Genomic DNA, 14,669 nt, shown 5'->3' on the forward strand with positions numbered 1-14,669 from the left:
AGCCTGCCTCACCCCCTTCCCAAGCTCCACGTCCTGGGGGAGGCCATCCCTCACGCTGAGGACTCCCCCACCCCTCTCTCTCAGGCTTTGATCAATACTTCACTTCCCGCTCCCTGGAGAACAACCGCCGCAACATCTGGTTTGCCGAGTTCTGGGAGGACGACTTCAGCTGCAAGCTGACGCGCCCAGGCAGCGCCGCCGGCTCCGAGCTAGCCCGCAAATGCACCGGTGGGTCCAGCGATGCAGCCAGCTGCGAGGTGGAGCAATGAGAACCGGCCACGTAGAACAAGGAGGGGGCAGGCTGAGATACAGCCATCTCTGGGGTGTGGGACTGTACAAAGACTAAATGTAACAATGGAGGGGGAAGGAGGAGGTGTATCCAGCTCTGGGATGGAACAGTAGGAAACTTCAGTATAATGCTGCATAGGGAAGGCTGAGATGCAACCAGCTCTGGGGTGGAACTGCTGACTACAACAATGCCTGGGGAAGGCAAGATGTTCCCAGCTCTCGGGCGGAGCAGTGGGAAATGGCCAAGTATAACAATGGAGGGGGAAGGTGAAGATGCAGCCAGCTCTGGGGTGCAGTAATGGGGAAGCTACTGAGTATAACACTGCATAGGGAAGGCTAATATGCAGCCAGCTCTGGGGTTTGGGGCTGTGGAACCAACTCTGTGATGGAATGGCCAAGTATAACACTGCCTGGGGAGGGCAAGATGTACTCAACTCGGGCAAAGCAGTGGGAAGCAGTTGAGTGAGACACTGTAGGCAGAGGACAAGACGCACCCAGCTCTAGGATGGAACAACCAAGCATAATATCACAAAACATGCAGCCAGTTCTGGGGTGAAACAGCGCAAGGACTGGCTAAGTATAACACTCCATATAGGGGACTATTCTCAGATTGACATCCCCTAGAGGGGAATGATGTAGCCAGCTCTGGGGTGGGGAGGTGCAAATGGCCAAGTATAACACCACAAAGGCTGCAGCCAGCTCTGGAGGGGTAACAGGTTGGGGGAATGCCTGCATAGCAGACCACCAAAGATGTGCCCAACTCTAGGGTATAACACCCCCACTCCCTGCAGGGGCAGAGCGCATCGGGCAGGACTCGCCCTACGAGCAGGAGGGGAAGGTACAGTTCGTCATCGATGCTGTCTACGCTATGGCCCATGGACTCCACGCCATGCACCAGGCCCTATGCCCTGGTGCCCCTGGCCTCTGTCCCCTCATGGACCCCCTGGATGGGCATGACCTGCTGCAGTTCATCCGTGCTGTCAGCTTCAACGGTGGGTGGCTGCAGGTTGGAAGTGAGGAACACTTTGGGGGTGGGGGGAGGGCTCTGGGTCAGAAGGGAGGGGCACCATGGGGGCAGGGGTTGTGGGATGGAAGCAAGAGGCACCACAGGAAGGTGGAGGGGACTGTGGTGTGAGAGTGAGGGGCACCATGGGGCTGTGGGGTGGGAAGAAGGGCACTGTGGGAGGATGGAGGGAGCTGCAGGTCAGGAGTCAAGGGCATTGAGGGGATGAGAGGGGCTGCAGGCTGGGAGTGAGGGGCAGTTCCTGGGGCAATCACCCCTTCCTGCCCCATCAGGCAGCGCTGGGACTCCTGTCACCTTCAATGAGAATGGTGATGCCCCTGGACGCTATGACATCTTCCAGTACCAGGTGACCAATGCCAGCACCCCCGGCTACCGTGCCATTGGCACCTGGACAGAGACCCTGCGGCTCAACGTGAGCTGGGGCCAGAGGAGGGTGGGGTGAGACCCCAGGGTCCCAGGGAACCTAGGCCAGCCCACACCCCAGAACTGGCAGCATTTGGGAGCTTTTGGGTGCCACATTCTACTCAGCCATTGCCTCACTCCAGAGCTGGCTGCATCTCTGCAACTGTTATACTCAGCTGTTGCCCATGAGCTCCACCCCAGAGCTGGCCACATCTCAGCCTAACCTGTAGAGCATTATACTTGGACAGTCCCCACAGGCCCCACCCCAAAGCTGGCTGCTGCATCCAGGCAGTGGTTTCCTTCTAGCTTCTCCACCCCAGAGCTGGCTGCATCTGTACCCTTTTTGTGCACTATTATACGCAGCCTGCTCCATATCAGAGCAGGTGCATCTATATAGCTCTTCCACTCAGCTGTTTCTAGGTGTTCCACCCCAGAGCTAGCTACATCCATGCTCTTTTTATCCACTGTTATACTCAGCTGTTCCCTCACACTCCACCCCAGAGCTGGCTACATCTACATAACTACTATGCCCAGTTGTTCCACCCGAGCTAGCTGCAACTATATAGCTTTTATTCTCAGCAGCCACTCCTCCCTGTCCCACCACAGAGCTGGCAGCCTTTATATACTAGTTTTCTTAGCTGTCCCCCCAGAAACTGGCTGCATCTGTCACTATTACACACAGACCTTCCACTCCAGAATTGTCCACCTCTACATAGTTGTTATACTCAGCCATTCCATCTCTAGAGCTACCTGCATCTATACAGTTGTTATAACTCAGCCATTCCACCCAAGAGCTGGCTGCATTTATATAGCTATTATACTACATTGCTCCCACCTGTTCCACCCCAGAACTGGCTGCACCTATATAGCTCTCCTTACCTGTTCTACCCCCAGAATTGGCCACAGCTATATAGCTGTTATACTCAGCTATTTAATTCCAGAACTGGCCACGTCTGTATAGCTGTTACACTAGACTGTTTCTACCTGATTTACCCCAGAACTGGCCACATATATATTGCTTTTATACTCAGCCATTTCCACCCCGCAGAGCTACCTGCACCTATATAGCTGTTATACTCAGCTATTCTTAGGCACTCCACCCCAGAGCTGGCTGCATCTATGTTACCTTCCAAACCTGGTCATATCTACATAACTGTTATACTCAGTCATTTCACTACAGAACTGCCTGCATCTATATAGTTGTTATACTCTGCTATTCCTGGCTACTCCACCCAAAACTGGCTGCACCTATGGCACTGTTATTCTCAGCTGTTCCACCCCAGAGCTTGCTGCACTTATGTAGCTATTATACTCAGCTGTTCCACCTCAGACCTAGCCGCATCTCTATAGCTGTTACACTCAGCAGTTCCACCCCAGAACTGGCCGCATGTCTAGAACTATAACACTCAACTGTTCTTCCCTGCTTCCTCCCAGAACTGGCCACATCTATTTAGCTGTTACTCAGCCATTTCCCCCCAGAGTCAGATGTGTTTACACAGCTGTTCCCCACTAGAGCTGGCTACATTTATGTAGCCTTTACATCAGCGGTTTCTACCTATTCCACCTCAGAACTGGCTGCATCTGTATAGTTATTCTCTGCTGATCCAACTGAGTTGGCTGCATCTGTATAGTTGTTCCACCCCAAACTCCAGCCCAGATTTATATCTGTTATACTCAGCCATATTCCACCCCAGAACAGGCTGCATGTATATGACAGTTATACTCAGCCATACCACCCTAGCCTCATCCGCCTTTCTCTCCCCCCACACCTGCAGCTAGAGGACATGCAGTAGTTGGGTGGCTCCGGACCTTCCCCTTCCCCTGTACAACCTGCCCTGTATCCCCAGCAAGTGTAAGCTGCTACTGAAAGGCATCCCCTGCTGCTGGTACTGCTGTTATACCCAGCCTTCCCACCCCAGAACTGGCCACATCTATGTTACTGTTACACTCAGCTGGTCCTCCCTGTCCCAACCCCAGAGCTGGCTGCACTTATACACTGGTTATACGCAGCTATTTCCCACTGCAACTGGCCATCTCTATGTAGCCATTACGCTCAGCTGTACCTACCTGTTCCACCTCAGAATTGACTGTATCTCTATAGCTGTTATACTCAGCCATTCGTAGCTGTTTCACCCCAGAGCTGGCTACATCTACATAACCATTCTACAACCCCTGCCACCTCAGCTGCATCCCTATAGCCATTACACTCAGCCATTCTACCCCAGAAATGGTTGTATCCCTACAGCTGTTGTATCTGGCTGTTTCACCCCAGAGCTAGCAACATCTCTATAGCTCTTATGCTCCCTGCTCCACCCCAACCTCATCTGCCTTTCTCTGACCCCTCTCTTCCAGCTGGAGGACATGCAGTGGTCTGGCGGTTCCCGGGCCATTCCCCCCTCCCTGTGTAGCCTCCCCTGTGGCCCTGGTGAACGCAAGGCACTGGTGAAAGGTGTCCCCTGCTGCTGGCACTGTGAGCTGTGTGATGGCTACCGCTACCAGGCCGACGAGAGCACCTGCCTGCCTTGCCCCTATGACCAGCGGCCTAGCCACAACCGCACCTCCTGTGAGCCCACACCTGTAGTCACCCTGGGCTGGGGGTCCCCCTGGGCTGCTGTGCCTGTGGCGTTGGCTGTGGTTGGCATGGGAGCCACTCTCTTTGTCCTTGTGACCTTTGTGCGGCACAACGACACACCAGTAGTGAGAGCCTCAGGCCGGGAGCTCAGCTACCTCCTTCTAGCCGGCATCCTGCTGGTCTACTTGGCCACCTTCCTGCTGGTGGCTGAGCCACAGGCCAGTGTCTGCGCTGGCCGGCGCCTGCTACTGGGGCAAGGCTTAGCTGTGACCTACGCAGCACTGCTGACCAAGACCAACCGCATCTACCGCATCTTCGAACAGGGGAAGAAATCCGTAACCCCCCCCCGCTTCATCAGTCCCCGCTCCCAGCTGGTCATCGCCGGGGGGCTCTCACTAGTTCAAGCTGCTGGTGCGTTGGCCTGGGTGGCGGCTTCCCCGCCCCACGCTGTGGTGGACTTTGCCCGTGGGAGGCACGGGGACCCCCGTGAAGCTCGGGCTGTGCTGCGGTGCGACATGTCCGACCTGTCCATCCTGGGCTGCTTGGCCTATGGTCTGGGGCTCATGGCCACAGGCACCATCTACGCTGTCAAGGCTCGTGGCGTGCCCGAGGCCTTCAACGAGGCCAAGCCTGTGGGCTTCGCCATGTACACCACCTGCGTTGTCTGGCTCGCATTCGTGCCCATCTTCTTCGGCACTGCCCAGGCTGAGGAGAAGGTTGGTGGTGGGGGAATTTTGGTGGGGAGGGGGCATGTTGGAACTGGGGAAGCCAGGTGTCTGGGGAGGGAACCAAGGTATTCCACCAGAACAGGGGAATCCAGGTGCCTGGGATAAGTGAAGGGGAGGGGTGTACCCAGGCATCTGGGTGCAGAAGGGGAAGGTGGGTGTCTGGGGCAGGGAGATCTAGGGATGGAGGGGGAGGAAGAAGGGAACCTAGGCGTCCAGGGGAATCCAGATTTCTGGGATAAGGGAAGCAAGGCATCTGAGGGAAAGGAGGAGGGACCCAGGCATCCGAGAAGAGAGCGGGAAAGGTGAGAAGGGTGGACCCAGATTTCCGGGGAGGGTGGAGTCCGGGAGGGAACTCAGCCCAAGCCCCATCGTGCCCCACTCCCGCACAGCAGCCCTGCCCTGCCCTCCCTAAGCCCCGCCCACTCCCCTGCGACATCCCACTTCCTGTCCCAGTCCCGCCCCGGATAAACCCATTTCCCGCTAAGCCCCGCCCCTACACCAAGCCCCAACCAGTCCCTTGTGTCCCTCCCTTCTCAGCACCGCCCATTCTCCCCCGCCCCCCTAATTCAAGCCCCGCCCCTGGCGCAGCTGTACGTCCAGACGGCGACGCTGACTGTGTCACTGAGCCTGAGTGCGTCCGTGCCGCTAGGGCTGCTCTTCCTGCCCAAGGTGCACGTGGTGCTGCTGCGGCCCGAGCTCAACGTGGCCAAGCGCAAGCGCAGCCTCAAGACGGCGACCGGCCCCGCACCCGAAGGACAGGCCCCGCCTCCCTGAGCCCGGTAAGCTCCTCCTCCTGGTTGGCTCCGCTCCCGGGCAAAGCTACTCCCACGGGCTCACTGTCCCATCGCTTAAGCCACGCCCCACTGCACAGCCCCGATCAGGTAAGCCCCACCCACCATGTATAGACACGCCCCGCACTGCCAAAGCCACGCCCCTCAATCCAGTCGGCTGCACCCACCCGCAAAGCTGCTTCCACTAGTAGCCCGGCCTCAGTATTAAACGACACCCCTGTGCAAGCCCCGCCCACCACGCAGGCCCGGCCCCTATGACTGGTAAGTCACGCCCCCACTGCTAGCCACGCCCCGCTGCCAAAGCCACACCTCCCTCGTCCGCTCTCCCTTGCCCGGACATAGCCCCTCCTACCAGTAGCCTGGCCCATGTATTAAGCCACACCTGCTCGCACAACCCCGCCCACCAGTCAAGGCCTGGGTCCCTGAACGGGAAAGCTGTGCCCCCACTATCAAAGCCACACTTCTACATGGGAACCATCTCCCCCAGTGGCGGTCTGGCCTACGTATTAAGCCACTCCCCTCTGTGTGCAAGTGCTGCCCACCAGACAAAGCCATGCCCCCACGGATAGCCACACCCCCTGTAGGCACCACAGCCGGTTAAACCACACCCCCACGTGGGTGTCATCTTCCCAGGGCAGTCAGGCCCAAGCTCTGCCCACCAGGCAAGGCTCTGCCCCCTTCACCAGGTAAGCCACCTTCTGCTTGGTTAAACTACTCCCCATTGCTAGCCACACCCTGGTATGGGTACCACCTCCCCACTGGCAGCCTAGTTCAGGTATTAAACCCCACCCCCTCAGTGCAAGCCCTGCCCCCGTTAAGGTAAGCCATATCCCCACTGCAATAGCCCTCTCTTCACTGTCAGACTGGCCCATTTAAGCCCCACCCCCTCAGTGCAAGCCCCCCCCACCCACTCCATCCCCTCACCCTGGGGCCCCCGTGCCCATTCCAGACCCCTCAAGCAAGGGGTGCATGACGGTTCCTTGCACAGGGCTGTCCAGGGGTGGGGCATAGCTGTACTTCTCACACCCCAGGATGAGGGGGAAGTGAAACCACAGCCCTTGTGCAAGGGCCTTGCATACCAGGGGCCCTCATGCAACAAGGGCCTTGCATGGACAGGACACCAACGAGACAATAGGTCTCAGGATTCTCTAGAGGTAGGAAAACCCAGAAGCCTGGGTTCTCTCCCTGCCTTGGGAGTGGGGAGTGTGGGACAAGGTGGGGGTCTGAAAGAACCCAGGCGTTCGGGTTTCCAGCCCTGCATCCAGCTCTAACCCCTTTCACCCTTGTGTCCTTTCTAGGCCACCCCAGAAGCACCAGGACCCAAAGAAGAGCAAGAAGACCGGGGGGAGGGGGGAAGTGGGTAAGAGCTGAGGGGAGGAGGCAAGAGGGCAATAAACCCTCATTTTGTAGAGAAGCAACCCAAGTTGCTCCATGGGGTGGGGGCTCAGATGCCTGGGTTCCTTTCTGCAGTCCCCCCCAACATTCAATGGAAGTCACTGGACCCCCTTTCCAGAGTGAGGAGAAAACCTAGGCTCACAGCGCCCCCTGCTCCCACCCCCCAGCTTCCTTCCCCTCCCAGGGAATCCAGCCTCCCCTGTTTCCACTCCTAGCCCCCACTCCTCTCCCTGGATACCCAGACTCCCAGACCCCCCTCCCACAAAGAACCCTTCTGACTCCAAGGCTTTGTAACCTTAGGTTTATTCCCAGACGGACAAGCGAAGGTTAAATCAAGCTGGGGCAAGGGGTTATGGGGCAATATGGGGTCTGGGTTCTTCCTCAGAGCTGGGCACAACACTGAGGGGTGGACAGGGGGGCAGTTGGCCTCCTCTGGAGGAGAGAGGATCCATTAAGGGTCATTAGCTTATTCCCTGAAGGTAACAAGGTGAAGGGGGCACAAAGACACTTGGCGGGGAGAGAACCCAGGAGTCTGGGCTCTCACCCCCCATCCCCCACTACCCTCCCAGAAAATCCAGGTGTCTGGGCTCCCACATGGCAAAAAAAGGCACTTGGTGAGGAAAGAAAGGCACCTTCAGGGGCCACATGGCAAAGAAACGCACTTGGTGAGGAGAGAACCCAGCCATTCCACTTGGCCACTGCACCCCAGAACCAACCGCATCCTGCTTCCCAATAGGGGAGGGGGAGGAGGTGGGGCTGGGGTCAGAGGAGGCAGAGCCAGGCCGTCATGGTCGTCATCATCGTGGGGACGGAAGCAGATCTAGGGACTCCTCAGGCACCCTCAGGTGACTCTGTGGGAGCAAGGGGGTAGCGTTAGGGTGACAGACATGCCCTCCCACAGCCCTGCCCCTAGCTCAGGGTGGAGCCAAGAGCAGGCCCTACCCACATCCCTGCCCTCTCCAGTGTGTTTGGGGAGGGAAGAAGGCAGGGAACACCTAGGTCCAGTGCATGTGTGTGTATGTATGAGTGCACGCACACAACCGGAATCCTATCTCACCAGTGGGGGCAGGTGCATGGCTCTTCCTCAGGCTGGGGAAGGTGAGGTAGCAGTCATACCCAAACACGATGCCCGCCAAGAGCCCGAAGACCTGGAGGGGGAAGGGGTGTCAGTCCCCTTCATTAACTACTTCACTGATTCTGGCTGGGGGTAGCTGGACACTTGTTACCTGCCACAATGCACCCAGTTCTGGGTTGGAACACAGGCAACAGAGTGGAATTCATCCCATCTCCCATTCACAGCCAGACCACCCTCCTCAGCAACTCCACCCCCACAGTCTCCCATCTACAGCACAAGCACACCCCTCCCTACTTCACTTTACTTTTACTTAAACTACACACCCCAGGTCACCCATCCATAGCCTAACCATGCTCCTCCCTGCTTAGCTCCCCTCCAATCTCCTATCCAGGGCCTGATCACACTCCTCCCTGCATAGCACCCCTTGTCTCAAGGTCTGTTTAGCTTAGTCTGCCCCTGACTCCCATCCAGTGCCCAACTAATCCCCACCTCCACTTAACACCACCTCCTTGGTCTCCCATCCATATCCCAACTAGGCTCCACCCTGCTTAGCCCCTCCAGACCCCCATCTACAGGCTGACCACATCCCCTCCCTGCTTAGCACATGCCTTCCCATGGTCTCCCACCCAGGGCCCGAACACCCTCACAGTCTCCCAGCCAAGGCCTGACCAGGTCCCCCACTTAGTAGGATCGTACCCCACCAACGGTTCCAGCTGCATCCCGGTGTCCCACAATGACAATGAGGGAAGTGATGATGAAGAGGAGGCAGCCAATCACAGTGCGGATGAAGTCCTTGGGGAAAAGGGGAGAGAAAAGAGAGGTCAGTTTCGGAGAGGCCTGAACCCCGACACCTGGGTGGGAGAGAGGGTCTTAGATGTGACCAGCTCTGCAGTGGAGTGGGTGGGGAAGGGCTGATTATAATGCTGTACTAGGAGGGTGGCCTGGCTGCCCTGGAGGTCTGGGTTCTCTAGGTGGTGGTGTGCCCCAGATGCTGGTTCCTAGTGTGGATACCCCAGGTGTCTGGGGTCTCAGGGTGTGGGTATATCCTGGACACCTAGGTTTTGTGCATGTGGGTGCCGCCAGTGGTTAGGCTAGTTTCTCTGTGGGCATGTCCTTGGGTGCCTGGGTTCTGTGTGGGTGTACGCAAGACAAGAGCCAAAGCCCCCACTGGAAAGCAGTGTCTCAAAGCAAATACAAACAGTGAAATGTGCATATAGGAAAATTAGAAACATCCCACCCTGCTTGTGCTGGCAAGGGAGGGAGGGTCTGTGTATCCTAGTGCAGTGCAGGAGCCCAGGCCAATCAAGCCCTTCCACAGAGACCTGTGCGTGCATATATGCATAGCTGCACCCTTGCCTACCAATGCCCTTGGGAGGGAAATACATGCACATTTGCATATATGCATATCTGCACCCTTGCATGCTAAAGCATGCATTCAAAAGTCATAACAAGGGGGTCTGCTGCATGAAACCAGTGGGAATATGCGGTGAAATGAGTAGCCCTGGATGATAATAGGTAGGGTAATAGCCTCATTAGCATGTCAGGAAATTAGCATGCAGCCAATGGTAATATGCAGGGAAATGAGCTCATTAGTACTCAGGACTATTAAAATGAACCTGTTTTCTATGCTCAGGAGGAGCTTATTACCGAGCAGCCAAGGGGAAGGGGAAGGGGAAGGAGAACTGAGTTTGTTGACATTATCCTGCAAGCGATTTTAATATCAGGGCATTCTCCAGGACGAATTTCTGACGCGATAATTTATGCAAATATATGAACAGGGGCTGCAGGCAGGAAGGCTTGTTGTGGGGGGGAGGCCACGACGACCACAACAAGGACGACTCACACTCCAGCCCCAGTGCACCACGGTAATCTGCTTGTGGAGCCCCAATGTGAAGACGATGAGAAAGACAATGGCGAAGATCATCTCGAAGATGGCAACGCCCGAGTAGCCGGGGGTGCGGGAAGCCCCATAGCAGATAAGGACGATGATGCAGAGGCCCTGCGGAGAGAGCAAGCATGAGGGGTCTGGCCGGCGCTGCCCGGGCAGGGCTGAGGTGCCATCCGGCGGGTGTAACCTGCTTGCAGCGCCCCGGGCCAGGGGTAGCCGGCTGCAGGCAGCGCGGGAGAGCGTCTGGTGCAAGAGGGCGGAGGCGGCCGGCTCCGTCGGAGCAGCCAGGCCCGGCCCCGCTAACGCCGCCGGGCAGGGACTCACAGGGGAGAGAGGCAGCGACTGACTTTCTGCCAAGAGCCTGGTTCACGGGTGAGGGGGGGCCGCTGGGAGGCCCTATCTGGGATGGGGGTCGGCAGCCCGGACGCCTGCATCCCATGCAGCCCACACCCCGTCGCGTGGGCCGGGCGTACAAAAGGGCCGACTGTCTATGTGTGGGGAGGCGCCTGTTGCCCGGGCAACCGCCAAATAAACCGCGAGATGCCTGCCAAAAATTCTCACCGAGGGAATGGCTGTGCAGGGTGTCTTTAAAGGATTTGGGACTGGGAGCCCGGACACCTGGGTTCTCGGGGCAGGAGGGGGAGCAGGGGGCTGGGAGCCCGGACGCCTGGTTCCTGAGGCACAGGCGCAGCCGCATCCTGGCATCCAGAAACCGCAGCGCACGACAGCCCTGACTGTCTGAACAGGAAACAGCCAGCGCCCGTGGGAGGTGCGGGCACAGAGAACGCAGGCGTCCGGGCTCCCAGCCCCCTGCTCTCACCCCCGAGACCCCACTCCGGTCCTACAGATCCCAGACGTCCGGGATCCCGGCCCCAGCCTTCTACTCCCATCCCGGGGATTCCCCACTGTGCCTAATGACATCCCGATTAGAATCTTCCTCCTTCTCCAATCAGCTCCCGGGGAATCCCCGCCCCGCCCCTCCCTTAACCCTTGGCTCGCCGATGAGTCATCGCTAAGACTGGCAGGGCGGTGCCCGCTCCCTTCCAGCGCACGTGTCAGGGCTGGGAGCCTGGACGCCTGGGTTGTTGTCTGGGACTTGAGGGAGGGGGTGAGTGGGGGCTGACGTCTGGGTTCCCTCAGAGGGAAGCGGGGTAACAGAGCAGGGAGGGCTGGGAGCCCGGACCCCTGGGTTCTCTAGGAGAAGGGGGCGGGGAGGGAGCCCGGACGCCTGGGTTCCCTCCCAGCTTCACCCAGGTTTGGGGTGAGGCACTGGGTGAGGTTATAGAGCAACCCCCTCCATCACTCACGATCTCGTTCGTCAGCACGATCCCCTTGCGGGAGCTCAGGAAGGCGCGGAGCTGCCCCAGGCAGCTCGGCCCCGATCCCGATCCGGCCTCCATTGCCCCGCGTGCGGCTGCTGCTGCCCTGCCCAGGCTGGGCGCGGGCGCGGGTACACGGGAGGGGGTGGGGCTTGAGAAAGGTGGGACCCATGGCAGGGGTGGAGCTTGTGTAGTGGCACCCATGGTGGGCGGGATTTAGAGGAGCGGCTGGGCTTGCAAGCGGCGGCGGCTGAGACGCGCGCTGGGAGGGTCGGGCTTGGATGTGGCACGGATAGTAAGGTGTGGGCAGCACTAGGGAAGGAACGGGGCTAAAGTAAGGTAGCGAGGCTTGCTCGGGGGCCAGTGGGGAGGAGGGCTGGACGCGACGGGGTCTACCAAGGTAGCTCTAATGGTACGACTAGAACAGGGGGTGGGATTTGGGGCTGAAGCACCAAGTAGGGGGGAGATGAGGAGCCAGGATTGAGGAGGGGCGTGGCCCGGGGTTTCTCTTCGGTTCCACTGGACCGGACACCCCGGATCCCTAGGACGGGAGAGGGGTGGGAGCCCGGACGCTTGAGTTCTTAAAGCAGTGTAGTGTGCATGGTGACGTGGGAATTAAGGAAGCCTGAGGCGGGGTATTTCCCCCCCTCCAAGAGAGCGGTCTCCAGCTTTGCCTGTTCCCAGAACAGCGGAATCTAGAATATCCTCTCCCACATTAAGCCCTGTTTCAAAATGGCTGCCCCTCTATGCCCCACCCCCAAATGGCAGCCCCCACTGCAACTACTCCTAATAAGATGGCGGCCCTCTTGCTCCTGATGTCTCTGGTTGTTATCTGCTGGCCAATAGCGCCGGACCTTCGCGAGAGGGAGGTAGGACCAAGCTAGAAGCCCGGGTTCCGATTGGCTGTTACTTCGTGCCAATAGTTCCACGCCTGCTCGGGGAAGGCCCAAGCTGGAAAATCGCCCGCTTACTGGTTTACTCACTGTGGTGAGAAAGGGCGGGACTGATTTTAGGGTTGTTGGTTGTAGCCGTGTTGGTCTAAAGCGGAATTGATTTTAGAATCTAGACCGCTGATTGGCTTCGTCGAGCTCGCTGTTGAGGGCGGGGCTGAGCTACAAACCAGAATGCTGATTGGCTCACTTTCTGAGGGGGCGGGACAGGGGGGCGGAGAGTGGAATGAACCATTCGCATTGGAACGGGGGGGGGGGGGGCTGTGCTTAATAGAGCACCCAGGCGTGCAGCCCGCCAGCCCCGCTACACAGGCGTGCGAGCTGCCTGATTATATACCAAAATTCGAGGTTTATTGCCCATTTCTGTGTTCACGCGGCACTGAAAGGGTTAAAGAACTCGTGCTCGGCGCTGGACAGGGCTGGGCCTAGAGGAGGTTTTTAACCCCTTGGTGGTCGCGGCCCAGGCCCCGCCCCTTCCCCAGGGACACTCTCAGGGCCTCACCACAAGTGGTTTTGGTCCTGGGGTCTCCTCTAACAGCCAAGGGTGGCCTGTGAAGGTTCTGGGAAGAGATAAGGTTAGAGTGGGGTTCGGGGAGCCCTTCACCCGCCTCCCAAAATACCCAGGCATCCTGACTCCCGACCCACTGCTTCCCCACCCCCAGCCCCAACCACCACACTGAGATCCCCACTCCCAGGCATCAGGGCTCCCATCCCCCACGTCAACTCTATAGAGAATTGAAGGCATTTCTCCATTGTCCCCAGGATGCAGCAACAGATGCTTGTCCCGGATGCCTGGGTCCCCTCTCACTGGTGAGGGCAGACCCATGGCTCTTCTGGGGGCTGGAGTAGGTGATGTAGTTGTACAAGAACAAGCCACTGGCCCTAGAATGCATTAATTGCTCCTTTCATTGCAACACCCCCCTTGGGTTCTTTCCTTTGTGTGTGTGTGTCCCGGACACTTGAGTTTCCTTCTGGCCCTGCCTGCCTTGCCCCTGCCTCAGCTCCCACTCCCCTCACATAAATGAAAACAAGCCACTCCTATATGGAGATGATTGCAAATCAGTCTCCCCAGAAGTTGACTGGCAGCAGCCAAAAGGTTTTTCTGGGGAAAGGAGCAGCAGCTGCTGAATGGGGGTAGGGCAGGGAAGGGAAGGGCTAGGACTCTTCTTCCTTTGCCTTCTGAACACCAGAAGCCACAAAGCATCACAACAGGTCTGTGTGTCGCACAAGAGCCACAGGTGGCATGGGGAAAACAACCACATCACACACAGAAACGAGTGTCACAAAAGCTGCGGGTTCACTGGGAAACAAGAATGGGTCACACTAGTGTTGTGCGTTGCACAGGAAAACAGAACCGTGTCGCACAAGGAGCTGTACATTGCACGGGGAAATGAGAACATGTTGCATGGGCAGCAGGTTCCACAGGGAAACAAGAGCGTGTTGGACCAGGGCTGTGTATTGCATGTGGAAGTGAGTGTATGTTGCACACGGGCCATGAGTTGCATGGGGAAAACAAGAGTGCACTGCACTGGGGTTTTATGTTGTACAAGAAAACAAGGAGTCACATGAGGGCTGTGGGTTGCACAGGGCAAGAGCATGTTGCACCAGGGTTGTGCGTCACATGGAGAAACAAAGATGTCACATAAGGACTCTGTGGTACATGGTGAACATAAGCACATGTTGCATGAGGGCTGTGCAACGTGTGCTCTGCATTGCAGTGTGTTACACAGGGAAACAAAACATCCCACAGTGGCTGTACCTTGCACAAGGAAATAAGAATGCGTCACATGAGTACTGCATGTTGCATGCAAACTATACATGACACAGGGGAAACAAAATTGCATGAGGGCTGAATGTTGCACAGAGGAACAGGTGTGGTACATGAAAAATGAGAACACTTTGCACAAGAGCTATACTATGCGCAGCGGGGGAAACGTGTTGCAAGAGGTGGAGTCACAGACACTCCAGCCCCAATGGGTGCCAGAACACAGGGTGTCCTGGCTGTAGGTGTAGGCAGTGAAGAACACAGTGCTCATGGCAGCTCAGAGTCACTGGGGCTGATGTAGTGTATGGGCTTGGACACCATGGAGCAGATGAGGAAGGCCAGGCACAGGAGCTGAGGGAAGAGGGAGACAGTGAGAGATGCAGCCATCTCCAGGGTGGGATGGCTGGGGAATGGCCCAGTCTAAGGGCACAGGAAGGGCTCAGGTGAATGCAGCTTGGGGGGGGGGGGGGGG

At 57.6% G+C, this 14,669-nt stretch overlaps 2 protein-coding genes across 3 annotated transcripts in view; one reads left to right on the forward strand and one right to left on the reverse strand.

Moving 5' to 3' along the window:
• LOC102387713 (metabotropic glutamate receptor 6-like) overlaps positions 1 to 7,342 on the forward strand; it is a 12,594-nt gene extending 5,252 nt beyond the window's left edge. The window contains exons 6-11 of the mRNA XM_014523907.2: positions 85 to 228; positions 1,080 to 1,280; positions 1,585 to 1,724; positions 4,067 to 5,002; positions 5,603 to 5,793; positions 7,104 to 7,342. Of these exons, the coding sequence (XP_014379393.1) occupies positions 85 to 228; positions 1,080 to 1,280; positions 1,585 to 1,724; positions 4,067 to 5,002; positions 5,603 to 5,788 (1,607 nt within the window). The 3' untranslated portion in view covers positions 5,789 to 5,793; positions 7,104 to 7,342. The remainder of the gene's footprint in view (positions 1 to 84; positions 229 to 1,079; positions 1,281 to 1,584; positions 1,725 to 4,066; positions 5,003 to 5,602; positions 5,794 to 7,103) is intronic.
• A 145-nt stretch (positions 7,343 to 7,487) lies between these two features.
• On the reverse strand, positions 7,488 to 11,640 carry PLP2 (proteolipid protein 2). 2 transcript variants are annotated; one of them, XR_003095962.1, is made up of 5 exons: positions 11,471 to 11,640; positions 10,119 to 10,274; positions 8,977 to 9,067; positions 8,258 to 8,348; positions 7,488 to 8,051 (listed from the first exon to the last, which is right to left on the reverse strand). XR_003095962.1 is itself a non-coding variant. In XM_006031982.3 (5 exons), the coding sequence occupies exons 1-5, from the start codon at positions 11,561 to 11,563 to the stop codon at positions 8,032 to 8,034; spliced, it is 456 nt and encodes a 151-aa protein (XP_006032044.1). In that variant the 5' UTR covers positions 11,564 to 11,637; the 3' UTR covers positions 7,488 to 8,031. The 2 variants fall into 2 exon arrangements, 1 of the variants encoding a protein (XP_006032044.1); XM_006031982.3 differs by having other exon boundaries at positions 8,972 to 9,067; positions 11,471 to 11,637.
• Between the last annotated feature and the right edge of the window lie 3,029 nt (positions 11,641 to 14,669).

Source organism: Alligator sinensis, unplaced genomic scaffold (genome assembly GCF_000455745.1).
Source record: "Alligator sinensis unplaced genomic scaffold, ASM45574v1 scaffold137_1, whole genome shotgun sequence".
Lineage (NCBI taxonomy): Eukaryota > Metazoa > Chordata > Crocodylia > Alligatoridae > Alligator > Alligator sinensis.